The sequence below is a fragment of the Martes martes genome, assembly GCF_963455335.1.
Source record: "Martes martes genome assembly, chromosome: 1".
Taxonomy (NCBI): domain Eukaryota; kingdom Metazoa; phylum Chordata; class Mammalia; order Carnivora; family Mustelidae; genus Martes; species Martes martes.
Genome location: NC_137888.1, coordinates 202,742,436 through 202,763,792, shown reverse-complemented (window position 1 = coordinate 202,763,792; position 21,357 = coordinate 202,742,436). Strand labels below are relative to the sequence as shown.

Sequence of the window (21,357 nt, the reverse complement as noted above, 5' to 3'; positions counted from 1 at the left end):
GGCACTGACAGTGGGTCCTAGGCCCTTCCCTATCCAAGGGATCCAGACTTGACCTTGCCCTGTACTTCGCATTTGGGAACAATCTTGCAGGACAGGAGCAGCCTACCCTGATGAGGCCATGGCCTTGGCTCTCTATCCTTCCTGTCCATTCTGCAGACTCCTGGAGATCCTTCCAGAAAAATCCCCTTATAGCTTCAGTCAACTGGAGTGGTGTCAATCATTAGCAATCAGAGATTCCTGGGGAGAGTTTCGGATGAGGGTTGGGTGGTCAGTGGGGTGAAGGTTTTCACAGGCCAATGGAGGCCTATGGGTGACAGGTGGGTGGGGGTGGGGTGTTAGAGGGAATCGGGTGGGACTGATTATCAGGCATCTACCCTTCACCTTGCTTTGTGTCCCAGGAGATCCACTTGGGCTCTGTGCCTTCTGCTAGAGTCAGCTGGGGAAGGGATGGGGGTGGGTGGGGATCAGCACAGACAGGAGGTAGGAGGAGGGAAGATTGAGAAGTTAGGGTGTTTCTCTCCTGGTGTCCCTCCCTACATTCTCCAACCTTCAGCCTGTGCCTGGTCACAGCTCCCCACTACTGCTCACCTGGGGTGGTGCGCCCCTCCTGTCTGTTACCCGACCCTGCCCACACCTTTGCAAATAGCCCCTTCACTACAATTCCCGAGGCATCCTTTCTGAGTAGCTCCTACTTCCCGCCAGGACCCTACGTGATACCATGAGCATCACCATCCAACATTCAAAGACAATTTCGTACCCCCCCCCAAAGTATTGTTCTGGGTCCTGGTGGGGTTTGAAGGCACCTCCTTGGAATGTCACCAAGAAATGATACCTGGGCGGAGGTAAGAAGTAGCTAAAGACCAGTGCTGCCCAGTAGAACTTCCTGGAATGATGGAACTATTATGTCTGCAACACCCCCAGCCACGTGGCCTTATGGGTCCCTTGCTATGCAGCCAATGTGACTGAAATACCTCATTTCTCATTTTACTTGATTAGGGTTAGCGTACATGTAAGGTTTTTCCTCTTTTTTTTTCTTTTTTGATGGTGATAAAAAAAATCGCATATTTTAATCAGTTTTTTTTTTAAGGTTTATTTATTTTAGGGGAGGGGGAGGAGAGAATCTCAAGCAGGCTTCAACTGAGCGAGGAGCTCAATGTGGGGCTTGATCTTATCACCCTGAGATCATGACCTGAGCTGAAATCAAGAGCTGGACGCTTAACTTACTGAGTCACCCAGGCGCCCCCAAATTTTTAATTTTTTAATTGTAATTTTAGTCTTTAAAAAAATTTATTTTTTTTGAGAGAGACAGAGGTAGTGAGAGAAAACATGATCGGGAAGGAGGGGGAGAAGCAGACTCCCAGCTGAGCAGGGATGCCGATGCAGGGCTCGATCCCATGGGATCATGACCTGAGCCAAGCTTAATTGACTGAGCCACCCAGGTTTTCCTATTTTTAAATTTTTAAACTTTATTTATTTATTTTTAAGTAGGCTTCACACCCGGTATGTAGTGTAATGCGGGCTTGAACTCACGACCCTGACATCAAGACCTGAACTGAGATCAGTGGTCGGACATTTAACTGACTGAGCCACTCAGGAGTCCACACCTCTACACGTACCAGTGAGTCACGCCCCAAATCTGGCCACACGAACATCTCCAACCACATCTATGGAGGCTTTCCCCATCGCTCACTGTGCTCCAGACACAGTGCTTCTCTCTGGCTTCCTGGAGCCCAGCCTGTTCTTTCCTGTCCCAGGACCTTTGCATTTGCATGTCCCTATGCAAAAAAGAACTCCTGCTCTGCAGGAGTTCTCATCTTAAAGGGCTCTTCCTCAGCAAAAGACATCTTGGCCTCTCAGAGTGGGCCAGCATCCCCTGTTATCCCCATGTTCGGCTCCTGCCCCTACATTTACAACATTTATAGCTAATTAATAATCGCTTGTTTCAAGGCCTGCTCTTTTTTTTTTTTTAAGATTTTATTTATTTATTTGACAGAGAGAGATCACAAGTATACAGAGAGGCAGGCAGAGAGAGAGGGGGAAGCAGACTCCCCGCTGAGCAGAGAGCCCAATGGCAGGTCTCAATCCCAGGACCCTGAGATCATGACCTGAATTGAAGACAGAGGCTTAACCCACTGAGCCACCCAGGCACCCCCCAAGGTTGGCCTGCTTTAACGTAATTTTTAAAACTCCTTGAAGGCAGTTCCCAAGGGTCTCATATGTGATCTGGCATGGAGCAGGTGATTATTAATTATTTTTGCTTGAATGTCTCCCTGTTTCTCAGACTTTAGAAGCAGGCTCACCCGGTCAAGTCTACTCCCTACATGGGGTTAGACCTTGTCCTTCCTTTCCTGACCCCCATGACTCCCTGTTGCCCTTGGACATCACCTGATTTCCTCTGTTTCCCTTTTATTAATTTACTTTTAAAAATTTTGGGGGGTGCCTGGGTGGCTCAGTGGGTTAAAGCCTCTGCCTTCAGCTCAGGTCGTGATCCCAGGGTCCTCGGATTGAGCCCCGTGTTGGCTCTCTGCTCAGCAGGGAGCCTGGTCTCCCTCTCTCTCTCTTTGCCTGCCTCTCGGCCTACTTGTGATCTCTGTCTGTCAAATAAGTAAATAAAATCTTTAAAAAAATTTTTGGAGGATTTTGGGGTGCCCGAGTGGCTCAGTGGGTTAAGCCTCTCCTTCAGCTCAGGTCATGATCTCAGGGTCCTGGGATCTGCTTGCCTCTCTGCCTACTTGTGATCTCTCTCTCTCTCTCTCTCTCTCTGTCAAATAAATAAATAAATAAATAAACAAACAAACAAACCTTTGGGAAGATTTTACCTATTTATCTGAGAGAGAGATAGCAGGAAGGGGACAGAGGCAGAGGGATAAGCAGACTCCCTGCCCAGCAGGGAGCATGTCAGGTGGCTCGCTTCCGGGACCCTGGGATCAGGATGTAAGCCAAAGACAGACATTTACCTGACTTCGCCACCCAGACGCCCCAAGATTTTTATTTTTAAATAATCTTTACATCTGACACAGGGCTCGAATTAGCAATCCCAAGATTGATGAAGAGTTTCATGCTCCACCGACTGAGCCAGCCAGGCCACCCTGCTCTGCGTTTAAAGGCTTTCAGTAGGGACACCTTGGTGGCTCAGTTGGTTAAGCATCTGCTTTCGGCTCAGGTCATGATGTCAGCGTCCTGGGATCGAGCTCTGTGTCTGTCTGGTTCCACGCTCAGTGGGGAGTCTGCTGCTTTCTCTCCCTCTGCCTCTCTCTCCCCCCAGCCCCACTCATGCTCTCTCTGTCTCTGTCTCTGTCTCTCTCTCTCTCTCATATAAATAAATAAATAAAACCTTAAAAAATAGCAAAATAAATGTTTTCAATACTCTCCAACCTGGCAGCCACCTTTCCTGTTATATCCCTCCTACCTTTTGGTCTGAGGACAAAATGGGTCCTATCCTCACTGTTTCCTGCGGTAACATCAACACCAACCAGGGGTCCAGCCTCGAGGCCTTTGTTGTAGCTGCTCCCTCTGCTTGGAAAACTGTAGTGGGTTTGATAGGAATCTACCTGGCACTTGCTGCTCTCTTCTTTCTTTCTTTCTTTTTTTTGCTTTTATTTATTTGACAGAGAAACAGCAAGAGAGGGAACACAAGCAGGGGCAGTGGAGAGGGAGAAGTAGGGGGAGAGAAGGGAGGGAAGCAGGCCCCCTGCCGAGCAAGGAGCCCAATGCGGCGGGGGGGGGGGGGGGGGGGGGGGGGCGGGGGGGCGGGGGGGGGCTCCATCTCAGGACCCTGGGATTCTGACCTGAGCAAGGCAGATGCTTAACCAACTGAGCCACCCAGGCATCCCTCTTTTCTTCCTTCTTAACCGAGCTCTGGTTTGGTGTGACCAAGCTTGTGTGGCTTGGGGGAGGCTGAGCAGGCTGACCCGAGCCTTCCCAGGCACTGGTGGGATTTACTGGGACAGAGGCCCGCGCTGTTAGCTGGGGTTGCTGAGCTGGGAGGATTGGTTACCACCGCAACAGAGTACACCAGAGGAATGGAGAGAGACCACATCTTCATGCCGTTGCTGCAAGTCCTGGATCGAACATGCTCGAAGTCCACCCCCGTCCCCATCTTGCCTTAAGCCAGTTCATGTCGAGCTTCTTGGAACTAAAAACTTGTGACTGGTCCCAGTCTTTTCATCTCCCTCCTTTCTCTCGGGATGGAGACCCCAAGGGCGGATAGTTAGTTAGTTAGTTTTGTTTGTTTGTTTGCTTGTTTGTTTTGTATGTTTTGCTGCTGTGTGTCTAGTGTATGAATTCTGGAAGCTCTGGTGACCAGCCCAGGGCTGGGGCCAGAGCGGGTGGCTCATGGATGTGGAATGAATAATGCCAGGTGGTGTAGGGTAGAAACTATGAGCGCTCTGGGTGCGCGGTGTGGGGTGAGGAGTCCATTCCAAATATGTGGTGAGTGATGGCTACCTGAAGAGTTGGCAGCTGACTTGGTTGGGCTTTGAGGGATGGATAGAATCTGAGAAGGCAGGGTGTCCAGATATGGGGCTGTGTTAAAGGTGTCCCAGGGGGGTGTGTGTGTGTGTGTGTGTGTGTATGTGCAGAGAAAAGCAATGTTCACTCATATCATCTACCCTTCTGAGGGCTTTGCTTACTGCCCACAAGGCCCGCATGGCCTGGTCCCTGCCACCTCCTGTCTGCTTCTCCCTCTACTTTCCTCTCTTCTTGATATAGCATGCACCTCAGGGCCTTTGCACTGGTATGCTCTCCACCTAGAATTCCTTTTCCTTGGATAGTCTGGCCCTGGGCCGGGATTCTTTTTTTTTTTTTAAATCTGATTTTCTTTCCTCTCTGAGGCCTCCTGTATCAGCTCATCATTGGCTGGGTCTTTCTCCTCCATTGACTTGTTTATGGCTCTAGGGTCATCTTCTTCGCTACCTCAAACTGAATGCACTGAAGGGCGTGATTGGATCCGGTGTGACCTCAGCACCGAGACCGGTGGACTTTTGAGGAATCCCCCAGCAGGACCACCTGGGAGCTCTGGGGAGACACTCCAAGTGCCAAGCCAACGCCCTCAGTCTCCTCTGCCAAGTAGCTCCTGGTCCCTTCTGGAGTCTCAGGAATGAGAGGGCCCTTTGCCTCTGTCCAGGGCTCTTCCAAGGGGGAAGTGCCAGCCGAAGGGACCTTGTGAAAGAGCTCCCTCCAGAGCCCTCCGAGCCTCAGTTTCCCTGTCTGTCCCCCTGCTCCGTGAATCATCTAGGAAATTGCCCCCTCCATCCCTTCCTGTGCCTTCCTCCCACACTGATACAGGCCTCATGGAAGGTGGGTGGGTGGCTGGCGTCATGGCATAAGGCAGGAGCGCCCATGTGTCCCTGAAGTGTAGCGTTGCTATGGCAACTGGCGGTCCTGGTTCCCTGGTGACAGGCCTGAGTTCTGGGCCCAGAGGTGGTAATCTGTCCAGGAAGGGAGGGAGGGAGCAAGGTGTGCCTGGCAACACTCATAAACACATGGAGGAAAGGATGGGGACTAGGGGTGCCTGGGTGGCTCAATCATGTAAGCGTCTGCCTCCTGCTCAGGTCAAGATCTGAGGGTCCTGGGATTGAGCCTCCCATGGGGCTCCCTGCTCAGCGAGGAGCCTACTTCCTCCGCTCCCTCTGTCACTCCCCCTGCCTGTGCTCCCTCTCGCTCCCTCTGTCAAATAAATAAAAATCTTAAAAAGAAAAATAAAGAAAAAGAAAGGATGGGGACTCATGTCTTTCTCTTGGGGCAGGGGTGGAGGGGCAGTTCAGGCTGGATCCCAGCTGGGGGTTGCCCCAGTTCCTGCTCAGGGCCAGGAATGAGCCCAACAGGGAAGCTGAAGCTTGGGGGGGAGGGTCCTTTGTCATGTAACACTGTCCACCACCCCCTTCACACCCAGTGCGGCCAGGCTTCCCGTGGCTCCTGGCACTCCCCCTCCTCAGGATCCCCTCACAGGTTGTTCTCTCTGCCTAAAAGTGTCTGCTCTCTTCCTGGCCAGCTCTTCAGCCCAAATATCCCCCTCTGACCTCCGGGCTCAGCCTGGCACGCTAAGTCACTACGCCTCAAATCAAGCCTCTATCATGTTGACAATTAAATTATTGCTTCTTTGCTTGTGTGATGATTGGTTTAATAAATGTTCCCCCTGCCAGATGCGACACACTAGCAGTCTCGGTCACAGCTGTGTCCCACACACCAAGGAGGCTGCTTTCAATACGTCATTGTCGACACTCTCCCTTCTCACTCCAAGCCTTGCCCACAACACCCCAGACAATGTGGTCTCATCTCTGTCCCTCAGGCTCTTTCTGGCACCAGGCTTAGACCCTACACGTTACTTCCACCTGGAATGTTCTGAAACATTCTGGGCCCTTCTACGATGTTCTGGAATGTCCCAGAGCATCTTAGACCATTCTGTCCCCTGCTTTTATTAAAGCTGGGACATCACCTTCTCAAAGAGGGTCTCTCCAACCTCCTAGTTAAAGCAGTCCCTTGTCTACCTGGTCACTCTCAGCCCATTGCCTTTATGACAGTTACCACCATTTAGAAAGGTCCTTATCACTGGCCCATTTGCGTGTCTCAGGTTTGTCTTTCTCCTTGTAATATACACAACAGAGTCTTCTGTTATGACCCCCATGCTGTTGAATGGAGGAGTCAGGGATAAGACCAGGAGTTGGGACAACTCTGATGCTCTCCTGCTGGGACCTTGGGAGAGTTACTTACCTCTCTGAACCGCAGGGTCTGTCTTTTTCATCAAGGTGTAATCTGCAAATGGCGAGGTGTACCCATTTCACAGTTCCACGAATGTTTACACTTCTGTGACCCAAATACAGAGCACCCCCCAGCCTCCGGGGGACTCCCTCATGTCCTCTTCCAGTTGGTCACCTCCCAGAGGTAGCCCTGGGTCTGACCTCTATCACCTTGGCTCCATCTGACCAGTTTCATCTTTTGTTTGCTTTTTAATAAGTCGGCTTTAATGAGATGTAATTTACATCCAATGACACAACCATTGTTATTTATTTATTTTTTAAAGTTTTATTTATTTATTTATTTTTAAAGATTTTTTTTTATTCATTCGACACAGAGAGAGAGAGATCACAAGTAGGCAGAGAGGCAGGCAGAGAGAGAGGAGGAAGCAGGCTCCCCGCTGTGCAGAGAGCCCCATGCGGGGCTCGATCCCAGGACCCTGAGATCATGACCTGAGCTGAAGGCAGAGGCTTTAACCCATTGAGCCACCCAGGCGCCCCAACACAACCATTTTTAAACGCCCAGTTCAACGAATTTTGACAAATGTAAACCTCCCTGTTCCTCCTTTGCCAAGGTATGGAATGTTTCTATCACCCTAAGTGCTTGTGCCTCTCTGTGGTAAAAGCCTTTCATCCCCGATGATCTGTCCCCCGTGGCCCCAACCTGTCACAGGTTAACATGGCCTGTGTGTGAACTTTACATAAATGGAGTCATATTGTGTGTCCTCTTTGTGCCTGTTTCTTTAACTCAGCATTGGTGAGATCCACCTGTGGGATGTACATGGTGGTGCTTGGTTCTTCCTTGCTGTATAGTATTCCATTGTGTGATTGTGTCACCACTTGCTTACCCACTGACCTGTTGACAGAACTCTGGGATATTTCCATTTGGGGCTCCTATGACCACTTGAGTTCATGTCTTTGGTAAAACCATACCTTCCTTTCTGTTGGATAAATACTTGTAGTGGGTTAAGTGGTATCCCCGCTTAACTCATGTCCACCTGGAACATTAGAACGTGACCTTATTTGGGAATGGAACCCTTGCAGAGGTAATTTAGCTAAGGATCCAGAAAAGAAAGTAATAACTGTTTCCTTCCCTTTGGGGGTGTGGTGAGAATACACAGTTCGGGGCATTGAAAATACTCTGTAAATGTAACTGATTAAAAAAAAAAAGTGACAGCCAAGATGCAACCTGTCTCCATCTATCTTTATGATTTTATTTATTTATTTGACAGACAGAGATCACAAGTAGGCAGAGAGAGAGAGGAGGAAGCAGGCTCCCCACGGAGCAGAGAGCCCGATGTGGGGCTCGATCCCAGGGCCCTGGGATTATGACCGGAGCCGAAGGCAGAGGCTTTAACCCACTGAGCCACCCAGGTGCTCCTCCATCTATCTTTGAAGTCAAGTTTTTCCGCTTGTCCCCAGCTGGAGTCACACACAGATGGGGACCATCACCTCCCGTAGGAAGAACCAGTAGAGGCTGGGTTATGGGGTGATGGTGGGGGTACTGGGAGGCCTGAGAAAGGCCACAGGGCTGAAAGTGACTAAGGTGAAGCCAAACACAATCAACACAGGAGAACCCCATTCATTCATTCATTCATTCATTCATTCATACATTCATTCATTCACCAACAGATTTGCTGCCAGTTGATGTAGGATGCAGGAGGCTAGGATCCTGGCGAGGTCCCAACCTAGACACGGGCTAGGCAGCCAGGCTGGGCGGAAGGAAAATAACCCTCCTCTGCTGGGCAGCTAGGAAGGCTCCCTGGAGGAGGAGACCTATGGTGGTTGTGAAAAATGTGGGAAGATGTCCAGGGACGTCTCTCGGGGAGAATGCTTCTTTGCCTCTTGCAGCTCTGGCGGACCCAGGTGTTCCCTGGCTTGTGACAGCATCACCTCAGTCTCTGCCTCTCTCTTCACATGGGCTTCTCTCTGTTTGAATTTCCCTCCTCTTTTTTTTTTTTAAGATTTTATTTTTGAGGGGTGCCTGGGTGGCTCAGTCGTTAAGCGTCTGCCTTCGACTCAGGTCATGATCCCAGAGTCCTGGGATTGAGCTCCACATCGTACTCCTTGCTCAATGGGGAGCCTGCTTCTCCCTCTCCCACTCCCCCTGCTTTTGTTCCCTCTTTTCGCTCTCTCTCTGTGTCAAATAAATGAATAAAATCTTTAAAAAAAAGATTTTATTTTATTTTAAATTTTTTAAAAGATTTTATTTATTTATTTGACAGATGGAGATCACAAGTAGGCAGAGAGGAACTCAGAGAGAGAGAGGGATGCAGGCTCCCCGCCCAGCAGAGAGCCCGATGCGGGGCTCGATCCCAGGCCCCTGGGATCATGACCTGAGCTGAAGGCAGAGACCTTAACCCACTGAGCCACCCAGGCACCCCAAAGATTTTATTTTTAAGTAATCTCTACACCCAACATGGGCCTCAAACTCCCAACTCCGAGATCCAGAGTCACATGCTCCCGCTCCACCGACTGAGCCCCCAAATGCCATCCTCTCCCCACCCACCGCCCTGGCTTTCCTTCTTTTTATGAGGATACCAAGTTATTGGGTTTAGGGCCCACCGTACTCCAGGAAGATCTCATCCTGAGATCCTCACATTAATTGTATCTGCCAGGACTCTTATTTCAAAAAAAGTCTTTTTGAGCCTCCAGGTAGATACGTCTTTTGAGGGGACACCATTCACCCAGTATACTGAGAGTGTTTGTTCAATGTCTTTTCAGCGAGACTGTTCCCCCCGGGGGCGGGGCTCTCTTGATTTTGTCTGGTATGTGTGTCCCAGGTCCGCCACGGGGTCTGGTGAACAGGAGGCCATGAGTAAGCTCTTGCTGAGTGCCTGATTAAAAGAAATGAGAAAATGGAGCCCCAGCATGGGGCCCTGGAGAGGCCTTGAACCTCAGAGTCAGAGAGTAAGGGTCCCATTTCTTGCTCCTGACCCTTGGCAGCCTTCTTCCACTCTGAGTCTTGCTTTCCCTGTTTTGCAAGGTCATCGTAAGGACCAGAGGAAAAGTCTGGGGGTTGCCAGGTCCCAATAGGACCCTAGGAGATGTAGCTGTGGCTGTGGTAGGAAGGGACACAGGCAGGTAACCTTCTAGACTGCAGGTAAGTTAGAGAAGGTGGACCTAGCTCAGACCTGCCTTGAAGGAGGCACTGGAGGTGCTGCCAGCTAAAGTGACAGAGAGCCCAAGATCAAAGGCAACTGTGTTTATTCTTCATGGAGCCCATGCATGATCCTGGAAGGAAGTGGTCTATATGCCCCTCCTTTTTTTCCCCATTGAGGCGAGATTCACATAATGTAAAATTCACCATTTTAAAGAGAACACTGCGATGGCATTTAGTGCATTCACAATGTTGTGAATGGCCAGGAAGAAAAGAGAGTCCTCGCCCTTTTGGGTACCTGACATTCCAGGGGGAGGATGGATGGTAAACAAGAAAAGGAAATACAGGGGCGCCTGGGTGGCTCAGTCATTAAGCATCTGCTTTCTGCTCAGGTCATGATCCCAGGGTCCTGGGATGGAGCCCCCGCATCAGGCTCCCTGCTCCCACTCCCCCTGCTTGTGTTCCCTCTCTTGCTATGTCTCTCTGTCAAATAAATAAATAAAATCTTAAAAAAAAAAAAAAGAAAACGAAATACATGACAATGCCTCAGAAAGTTCCCCCAAGAGCTACCCTGTGATCTAGCAATTCTATTCCTACAGAGGCACCCAGGAGAAGTGAAAGCAGGACTGGGCAATCTGTACCCACACGTTCACAGCAGCGCTAGTCACATTCACCAAAAAGCGAACACCCCAAATGCTCACCAATGGACAAATGAAGAAATGACATGTGGCCCATCCACACTACAGGATATTACTCGGTCATAAAACTCGGTCATAAAATCAGGTCATACCCCTGATAACATGTTACGACGTGGAGGAACTTTGAAAACATTACGTTGAGAAGGTCACGTGCTATAGAATCCCGCATGTATGAAATGTCCAGAATAGGCAAATCCATAGAGACATGGGGTGCCTGGGTGGCTCAGTGAGTTAAGCCTCTGCCTTCAGCTCAGGTCATGATCTCACGGTCCTGGGATCTGGGATCCAGGCCCACATCCGGCTCTCTGCTTAGCAGGGAGCCTGCTTCCCCCTCTCTCTGCCTGCCTCTCTGCCTACTTGTGATCTCAATATCTCTGTTAAATAAATAAATAAAATCTTAAAAAATATATATTTAAAAAAATGCATAGAGACAGAAAGCAAACTGATGGTTGTCAGGGGCTGGGGGTGGGGGATGGGGAGTGACTGCCGGGACAATAAAAAAATTTTTTTAAGATTTTATTTGTTGGGGCACCTGGGTGGTTCAGTGCATTAAGCCTCTGCCTTTGGTTCAGGTCATGATCTCAGGGTCCTGGGATCTAGTCCCGCATCACAGGGAGCCTGCTTCCCCTCCCCCTCTCTGCCTGCCTCTCTGCTTACTTGTGATCTCTGTCTGTCAAATAAATAAATAAAATCTTTTTTTTTAAAGATTTTATTTATTTATTTGACAGAGAGAGATACTACAAGCAGGGGGAGTGGCAAGCAATAGGAGAGGGAGAAGCAGGTTTCCTGCTGAGGAGGGAGCCCGACGCGGGTGTGGATCCCAGGACCCCAGGATCATGACCTGAGCTGAAGGCAGACGTTTAGCCGACTGAGCCACCAGGCACCCCTCAATTTTATTTCATTTTAATTTAATTTAATTTTTTAAAAGATTTATTTATTTTTTTGAGAGAGAGAGAGAGAGAACGGTGGGGTGCAGAGGGAAAGAATCTCAAGCAGACTCTGTACCGAGTGCAGAGCCCAATGTGGGGCCTGATCCCACACCCTGAGATCTTGACTTGAGTTGCAACCAAGAGTCTTAACCGACTGAGTTCCCCTTATTTTTCATTCATTTATTTATTTATTTATTTGACAGAGATCACAAGTAGGCGGAGAGACAGCAGAGAGAGAGAGAGGAGGAAGCAGGCTCCCTGTGGAGCAGAGAGCCCGACAACGTGGGGCTCCATCCCAGGACACTGAGATCATGACCTGAGCCTAAGGCAGAGGATTTAACCCACTGATCCACCCAGGAGCCCCATATTTTTCAATTTTAAACAAAGGAAAACTGAAATACCATGCAGTTATGGAGAAAAAAATCAAGCAGTGGTTGGGGACAGAGAGTGGGCGTGGGAGAGGCAAAGTGCCGAGAGCCGCCACAGACTTGGGGCTTAGCCTGAGCTGCCCTGAGTGCCATATGTTTACTTCATCCTGGCCTTGCTCTGTCCTGCAGGGATACTTTCAACATGTGGAAACTGAGGTATAAAAGGTATAAGGTATATTTTATAAGGTATAAAAACATCCTGCCCAAGGACTTGAGGCTTGTGCATGAAGCACGTGCAGAACAAAGGGTAAGAGCAAAGATAGCGGGCGTTTGGGGCGCCTGGGTGGCTCAGTGGGCTAAGGCTCTGCCTTCGGCTCAGGTCATGATCTCAGGGTCCTGGGATGGAGTCCCACATCGGGCTCTCTGCTCAGGTAGGAGCCTGCTTCCCCCTCGCTCTCTCTCTGCCTGCCTCTCTGCCTACTTGTGATCTCTGTCTGTCAAATAAATAAATAAAATCTTAAAAAAAATAAAGATAGCGGGCGTTTGTCTTGTTGACTGTCTCGTTGACAGAGAAGCAAAAGGAGGTGCTGGAAGCATCAGCAGCTTTTTCTGAGGCCTCTCAGTGGGGAAGGGCAGACGGGGCACATCCCGCGCAGGGCTAAAGGAAAACAAGGCATCCCCCAACTTCCACGCCTCCATTTCCTCCTCTGTAACACCTGGGGGTTACAAGGAGGCCTCTGAGCTCTGACCTGGGGCTGCAAGGCCCACAGCTGGTGTGGAGCGGGGGAGCAGGTGGCGAGGCCCCCGCCTCTGGGAGAACAATGCCAGCTGTGGGCCAGATGGCGGCCAGACCTGTGGACGCTGTCTGCTGTGTCCCGCTTCCAAGTTCTGCCAGACCACGGGTCAGCATTATTGGAGGAGGGTGTGCAGTAACCTCCGTGGGCCCTCTGGGTCCCCCAACCTGCCTGTGTCCCATGCCAGGTATGACAGCTGCCAATCAGGCTTCAGTCTAGAACCCTGGGGGAGGTCCTCTGCCTCGCTCTGCCTCACCCTCACATCCCATCTGCTGCATCTCCTGTTGGCTTCACCTGCAAAGCACATCCCAGCTAAGACCACCACCCCTCACCTCTCCCTGGCCACTACCTTGGGATGAGCCCCATCACTTGGCCTGAATATTTGCCTCCTAAGTAACATCCCTAATTCAAGATATTACCCCTGACTGTTGGTGTTGGTTACACCCCTCTGCTCACAAGCTCCCCCCCCCCTCCTCATTTCATGCAGGGGAAATGCTTCCATGGTGGTCCACAAGGTCCTCTGTGACCTGGAGCACACTACTCATCCCCACCCACCCCATCTTCTCCCCTTTCCCTCTCCCTCAATTCTCCCCTGCTAGGCAACACTCCAGGCATGCTTCTGCCTCAGGGCCTTCGCACTGGCTGTCCTGTGCCACGTGATCTTGGAATACCTAGTAGGTCCCCTGCGCCATGCGTCTGCAGCATGCTACATGTAAGCACACAGCCAGGGGCCCAGGGAACCTCTCTTTGCTTATCTTCAGCTGTATGTCTGTGTGTCTGACATGTGGGGCGAATCTTGGTGTTTATGAAGTGTGAGTGCATATGGATGCCATTGACTGCAGCTGTATGTGTGGCAGGCGTGTGAGCTGTAGGTCTCTGCTGAGCGGGGTTTGATGCCTGCGTGGGGTTCATTTGGAACAAAGGCTCAAGTGCCAACCTCGGGTGGGCAAGGGTGTGTGTGTAGAGCTTGCCAGAACTTGAGCTGCTCATGCATGCACAATTCAGCATTTATAGAGTGCTTATTGTGTGCTGGAGAAGTCAGCGGGACCCCTCAGCACCTGATATCTGTCAACTTGCACGATGTCAACTCCTGAGCATTTAACACAAGCAGTTGAGTATCTACCGTGTACCCACCTGATCCTTGGTGGCAGATGGATCAGTTGAGTCTGGTTCTAGCTGCAGGAGCCCACCCAGGCAGCCTCCTTGCTTCCTCCTTGCCCCATGCATGTCTACCCCTCTCTCCTAGCACTGATTGCAGGAAAAACTCTGAGCTTCATTTGGACACCAGCTCGAGGCTGCACAAAGGGAGGGTTTTCCAACTCAGAAGGTGTAAGTATAAATGGGCACAAGGCTGGGGTGCCTGGATGACTCTGTGGGTTAAGCCTCTACCTTCAGCTCAGGTCATGATCCCAGGATCCTCAGCAGGGAGCCTACTTCCTCCTCCCCCTCTGCCAGCCACTCTGCCTACTTGCCTACTTGTGATCTCTCTCTCTGTCAAATAAATAAATAAATCTTAAATAAATAAATAAATAAATCTTAAAAAAATAAATAAAATCTTAAAAAAAAAAAAAGTAAATGGGCACAAGGCTGGAGAGAAGATCCTGGGAACTTGGACCCTTCTAGGATGGAGATTTCAGGCTTTCAGTGGATTGGGGGTGGGGAGTGGGAAATGTCCTTGAAAGGCTCTGGAAGATTTACAAAGAACTTGCTGGCCCTGGGCTCCATGGGGTCCAGAGTGGGGAGCAATGAAAGAAGGGAGGGGAGGAAAAAACAAGGAGGGAGTACAAAGAGAAAAAGGAAGGATATAGATGCACAAACTTAAGCATTGGCTGAAGATTGGGTAATTGGGGGACTGGAATTTGGGGGTTTGAAGGCCGTTGGGTCTGGTGGAGTAGGCTTTGGGGGTATAAATATGGGTATGAAGGGCCTGTGGGCAAGAATTTGGGGGAGTGGGAGTTATGATTGGAGTAGAGGATGGGGGAGATAATCTGAGGGGAGGGGTTTGGGGGTGTGAAAACCAGAATTGTGGGTGAAGTAGGAGGCTTGAGGATCTGAGGGCAAGACTAGGGTCTGAAGGTGGAGGTTTTCGGGTTTGAGGGTGGAGGTTCTGGAAGTGTAGGTCAGGGGAGGGTTGGGACCCAAAGCCCGGTTGGAAGTCTGAGGCCTGAGCAAGGGATGAATTCCCACATCTGAGGGAGGTCTTGGGGAGTGAGTGGTCGTGGAGGGGAAGGGAAAGTTATCAGAGCTCTTGGATCCGTTTCTTCTTGTTCCTCCCATCTCGGCCTTGCCCCTCCCCCTTCGTAGAACAGATTCCTGCACTTCACCTTCGAGCCCGCCCTTACTTTCTGAGCCCCCTCCCAGGTCCCATCAAGCCCTCACAACTCGCCTTTGCCCCGCCCCTGCCCGGAGTAGGCCTCGCCACCTAGATAACGCCCCGCCCCTCATCACAGACTCCGCCCTCCACCCAGGCCCCGCCCTCTCCCTCAATGGAGCGGGCCCCTGCCTTCACAGCTCCCGCCCATCCGCAGACCCCACCCTTCTCCGCCCAGCTCCACCCCTCGTTAGGCCAGGCCCCATCCCGCGCCCAGGGCCCCGCCCCCTGCAGAGCCGACCCGGTGCCGCCCCGCCCCCCCCGCGTCTCTGTCTCCCGGGCCGGCGCGCGCGGCTCCCGTCACTTGAACGCGCGGCGGTGGCGGCGGCGGCGGCGGTGGCGGCGGCGGCGGCGGCGGCGGCGGCGGCGGCGGCGGCGGCGGCGGCGGGAAGATGGCGGAGTCCGGTGGCGGCGGTGGCGCTGGTGGCAGCGGCTTCGGCACAGGCCCGGGCCCCGAGCGCCCGAGCAGGTGAGACCCGTCCGCAGGGTGGGCCGGCACCTGCCCCGGGGCCAGGGTGATGTGTGGGGAGTCCTGGGGGTCGTGAGTACTGAGGAGCCATCTGGGCCGGCTCGAGGGTCTTTACGGGGGATTGCGGGCTTTAGGGGGTCATGGAGTCCTGGGGGCACCGAGGGCTGCTAAGGGGCAGCTGAAGGCGGACTGGGGACCCCGGGACCTCGAGATATCTGCATGCGGCCCTAGGGGTCCGAGGAGGCATTGAGGAGCATGGAAGTCTGAAGGGAAAGCCATGGACTCCTGACTGATGGGACCATAGGGGAACTGCGGATGCCAAGGGATCTGGGAGGCAGAGAGGGCCTGAGGAGGGGGCCATGGGCCGTCTTGAGCTTGTTGAGGCTGTCTTGAGGACTCTAAAGGAGGGGATTGATGGAAGCTTGAGGGGCTGAGGCCTAAGGCTTCCTGGTGGGTGCTGTAGAACCCTGCCCTGAAATGTCTAAAGGCGGTCCTGTGGGCATGCCAAGGGGTTCTGTGGAAGGCTGGAGGTAGGGCCTCAAGTGAATTTGAGGGCCTGAAAGAGGCCTAAAGGGCCTAGGAAAACCTGAAAGGGGAGGCTCAGATCGCCCCCCAGGGGTCCCAATGAGTCCTTTTGGTCAGGGAAGGGTCTGGACTTCCCAGGGGTCCTAAGCGCCTAGGGTGGGTCTTGGAGAGTGTGTAGTTGATGAGAAAACCCTGAAAGTCTAAGGAGAGTCCACCCTTGGTGCTCCCGTCTCCCATCCCCATGGGGTTCAAGCTAAAGGACTTGAAGCACGGTCTTGCCCACAGACCAAGGGGGCAGAATTCACCCCCTTTGGTCAAAGGGAAGCTCCCTTTTCCTTTGCCCAAGTCCGGAGACGGGTTGCTTGAACCCCAGAATTGGTGTAAAAATTGAAGGTGTTGATATGCATTGTTATGGCTTTTCAGAGGGGAGGAACATCTCCCTTAGGTAGCACAATCTCCCTCTTCTCACAGGGCCAGCATGGCCCAAATCCTCCCATCTTGGCCTCCCAGGAAAGCCTGCCACCCTCGATCGGCCAAGGAGGAAATCTGGGCTCTTCCTTGATGGTGAGCTTATGGGAACAAATAATTCCAGTGTGAAAAGCGATGAAGTTGTTTACTACTTTTGTGCTGTGGAGGCAGTTCTCATTATGGAGACTTGGGCTGGTGCTGACCTGAAAGACCTGATGGCTTGAGGCATGAGTTGGGCTTTAGAGGCCTACAGTGGGGAGTGAGGCTCTATCAGAAGATTCTAAGACATTCAGGGGGTAGAGTTGGCAGGGCTTGTTGATTAGGCCTGAGGTGACACGTAATGAATAGATAGAAGGGGACAGCAAACCCCAGGTCCCTGGCTTGGGCCCTGGGATGGGATAGTCTGGGGGCAACAACAGGGTATAACTTATTACTACATACCATATAATTCACTCATTTTAGCTAAGCAGTTGATTGAGTTTTTTTTGTTTTTTTTTTTTAAAGATTTTTTTTTTTAAAGATTTTATTTATTTATTTGACAGACAGAGATCACAAGTAGGCAGCGAGGCAAGCAGAGAGAGAGGAGGAAGCAGGCTCCCTGCTGAGCAGAGAGCCCGACGCGGGGCTCGATCCCAGGAACCTGAGATCATGACCTGAGCCGAAAGCAGAGGCTTTAACCCACTGAGCCACCCAGGCGCCCCAGTTGATTGAGTTTTAATTAATTTATGGCATTATGTACCCTTTAAAACAATCCAGTTTTTTGAGAAGGCCTCCATCACCCCAAAGAGTTCCCTCAAGCCCCTTGCAGTCAACCCCCCGCCTCAGACACACCCTGATCTGCTTTTGCTCTCTAGTTTTGCCTTTTTAGAAATTTTATATGCTGGCAACCCTACAATATGTGGCTTCTTATGTCTGGCTTCTTTCCCTTAACTGAATGGTTTTGGAAGTGCATCTAGGTTGTCACAAGTATCAGAAGTGTGTTCTTTTTCATTGCTGCAGAGTATTCCATTGTGCGGGTGGACAGTTTGCTTATTCATTTACTGGTTAGTGGACATTTGGGTTTCCATTTTGACAATTACAAATAAAGTCCCTGTGAACATCCAGATATGCGTTTTTTTTATTCTCTTGGGTAAATACCTAGGAGTGGACTGACTGGGTCCTATGGTAGATTAGGTTTAGCTTTTTAAGAAACTGCCAAGCTGTTTTCCAGAGTGACTGTACTATTTGGACTTGTACCAGCAAATGTACAGGAATTCCATTTGCACTGCATTCTCGTCTACACTTGATGTAGCCAGTCTTTAATTTTAGCCATTTTAAGTATATACTGGTATCTTATTTTGGTTTCAGTTTCTATCTCCCTAATAAGTAATGACGTTAGACACTTTTTCATGGGCTCATTGTGTATTCATATCTTTGGTAAAGTGTCTTTTCAAAGCTTTTGCCCATTTTCTAATCGAGTTGTCTTCTTATTGTTGACTTTTAAGAATTCTTTATGTATTCTGGCTACAAGTCCCTTATCAGATATATGATTCGCGAACATTTTCTCCCAGTCTGTGGCTCATCTATCTTTCATTCATTCATTCATTCATTCATTTACTTACTTTTTTTTTTTTAAGATTTTATTTATTTTTTTGTGAGAGAGACAGAGAATGAGAGAGGGAGAGAGAGCATGAGAAGGGGGAGGGTCAGAGGGAGAAGTAGGGAGCCCCATGCGGGACTCGATCCCAGGACTCCAGGATCATGACCTGAGCCGAAGGCAGTTGCTCAACCAACTGAGCCACCCAGGCGCCCCTCATTCATTTTCACTCATTTTCTTAGTGATATCTTTCACAGGGCAAAATTTTGTCATTTTGATGAAGGGCAAGTTTGTCAGTGTTTTTCTCTTATGGATTATACTTTTAGTGTCATATCAAGAAATAGTTTCTTTTTTTTAATTTTATTTTAAGCAGGCTCTGTGCCTGGCATGGAGCCCAACATGGGGCTTGAACTCCTGACCCTGAGATCAAGACCTGAGCTGAGATCAAGAGTTGGATGCCTAACTGACTGAGCCACCCAGGCATCCCCTAAGAAATCTTTTCTAAATGGAGGCACTTAAAAATATATATATATGTGTATATATATATATATATTTTTAAGATTTTATTTATTTATTTGACAGACAGAGATCACAAGTAGGCAGAGGCAGGCAGAGAGAGAGGAAGGGAAGCAGGCTCCCTGCTGAGCAAAGAGATCATGACCTGAGCCAAAGGCAGACACTTACTTAACCAACCGAGCCACCCAGGTGACCTGGAGGCACTTTTTGAAAAGACATTTCCACCACTTCTGAGATTCCCATTTGCCCCCCTCCATCCATCCTAGTGAAAAATTACAGTTGTCCGGAGCAGCTGATAGGAGAGGGGCTCTTATCCCTGTGGTGCTCGAGTGGGGCGAAGAGCAAGAATCCCTTAAATGGTGAGATGGATCATGTGGGAAGAGGAGCAGGTGTTTTTTTGTTGTTTGTTTGTTTTTTAAGATTTTATTTATTTATTTGAAAGAGAGAACACAAGAAGGCAGAGAGGCAGGCAGAGAGAGAGGGGGAAGCAGGCTCCCCACCGAGCAGAGAGCCCAATGCAGGCCTCGATCCCAGGACCCCGAGACCATGACCTGAGCTGAAGGAAGACACTCAACCCACTGAGCCACCCAGGCACCCCAAGAGGATCAGGTTTTAAGGGGGATTATGGCACACAATATTTTGCCAAGGATCCCTTAAGATATAGAGGCCCTTGTAACGTTCATTGATTCCTTCCTTCATTTATTCCAGAGGGTCAGCAAGGCCTGGTGTATCACTTGCCCATGTCTCATTCCTCTTCATCCTTCCACACTCCCGGGTCATGGCGTCTCAGAGCAATCTGCCTGACCACTGAGCTCAGTTAGCTCCCAGAATGCTTTTCCTGGTCACCTTGGATTGTTTGGTAAAATTTATATAACATAAAACTCACCTACTAAAACTGAACAATTCCGTGACATTTAGTGTATTCACGATGTTGAGCAACTATCCCATCTGTCTAGTTCCAGAACATTTCCACCACTCCAAAAGAAAATTCTGTACCTATTGGCAATCATTCCCCATTCCTCCTACCCCAGCGCCCTACAACCATTCATCTCATTTCTGTCTCTATAAATGTACCTGTTTCATAAATGGAATCATACAATATGTGACCTTCTGTGTCTGGCTTCTTCACTTTGTATGTTTTCATGGTTCATCCACACTGGAGTGTGCATGAGTACTCCATTCCTATTTAGGACTGTGTGATACCTCACTGTGTGGACAGACCACATTTTGTTTAACCGTTTGACCAGCAGATGGACACTTTGGTTGGTTCCACCTTTTGGCTATTTGGATAGTGCTCCTGTGACCATGCGTGTTCCAGTTTTTGTCGGAACACTTTTTTTTTTTTTTTAAAGATTTTATTTATTTATTTGGCAGAGAGAGAGAGAACACAAGCCGGGGGAGTGGGAGAGGGAGAAGCAGGCTCCCTGCTGAGCAGAAAGCCTGATGCGGGGCTCGATCCCAGGACCCTGAGATCATGACCTGAGCCGAAGGCAGAGGCTTCACCCACTGAGCCACCCGGGCGCCCCTTTTGTCAGAACACTTGTGTTCAGTTCCTTGGGGGTGTGTATCAGGAGTGGAGTCGCTGGGTCATATGGCTGTTGTGTGTCCTTGATCATGCTATCTCAACCCAGTGCTCCTTGGTGTGTTTATTAGTGGAAATGCTAATCTGCCCCATGCTGTCGTGTGCCTGGAGCAAGGCTTGCACAGACGAAGTAAATGTTCAAGAAATATGGCTGAAGGTGGGGAGGGAGAGAGAAAGGGATGGATGAAAGGGGTATGGAAAAGCTCTCTAGGGCTTGCAGTCTGGCGGGTAGGATGTCCCTTCTATGGGATTGGGTCAGTCCTTCGCCTTTTCAGGGAGACTTGGGGGGTTGCCGAAGACTGGGGGAGGCTGGCCTTGTCCATGAGGTTGGTTTTGCAGTCTGCCAGGAAGCGCCTGCATCTGCCTTTTTGTCCCATGAAGGGCTTTGTCATTTGGCCAGGGATGGGGGCGGTTCCTGTCTTCCCCTTGGCCTTTCCAACGGTCCCACAACTCAAGAAACTGTCCTCAGGAGGGACTGAGTTCCTCCATCCCCCACCGCCCCCAGCGTTATATAACTTGTTTGTTCCAACTTCACTTTTCTGCAACCAAGGGGGAAAAAAAGAAAGAGAAAAGCTTATTCTCCTTCCTTCCCATCTCGAGGGATCAACAAAATACTCGTTGCCTAGTAGAGATGGTTGTTAATAACCAGGCCGAAGCTCCGGGATGGTGGGAGTGTGGCTGTCTCAGCCGAGGGCTTGCAGAGGGGCGGCAGGGTCCTAGCTGTAGGCTCACTCACAAGAAAGACACTTGTTCTCTAGTGGGCCCCCCACCCAGCTCCACCTCAGGCCTTCCACAAGGGTCCAGGCTCAGGAGGGAAGACAAGTTTATGGCCACGTTGGGGGTTGAGTTGGGGGGGGAGTGGAGGAACTCTCCTGGGAGTTGGACGTCCCCAGCTAAATTCCGTCACTGCGAGGTACCTGGCTGGCTGAGTTTCGGAGGGACCTTCTTGCCACAGAGGCTTTTCAGATGTTGGGCTGTTGGCATCCTCACTCCTCAGCCCATCTTCCCGAAAGGTGTCTGGAGGGGGCACAGTCTTGCTGACTCATGCGGCTCCCGGGGGCTGAGACGAAGGCATCAGGTGAGCGATGTGCTCGCCATAGGTGTTTTCATGGGCAGTTAGGGCCCACAGTGTGAGCGGGTTCGGCATAGTTCAGCGAGGCATCTATCTGCTTTTGGCTTAGTGACCTTTGCTTGTTTAAACTTTCTTAACAAACCCTCTCTGGCAGT

At 50.5% G+C, this 21,357-nt stretch overlaps 1 protein-coding gene across 2 annotated transcripts in view; it reads left to right on the top strand.

The window, feature by feature from the left end:
- The first annotated feature begins 15,383 nt into the window (after positions 1–15,383).
- Positions 15,384–21,357, top strand: part of KLHL26 (kelch like family member 26) — a 28,373-nt gene continuing 22,399 nt past the window's right edge. Inside the window, exon 1 of one of the 2 annotated variants that reach the window (XM_080810366.1) lies at positions 15,384–15,463. In XM_080810366.1, coding sequence (XP_080666492.1) covers positions 15,387–15,463 — 77 coding nt within the window. In that variant the 5' untranslated portion in view covers positions 15,384–15,386. The remainder of the gene's footprint in view (positions 15,464–21,357) is intronic. The other variant, XM_080810367.1, reaches the window with a different exon arrangement.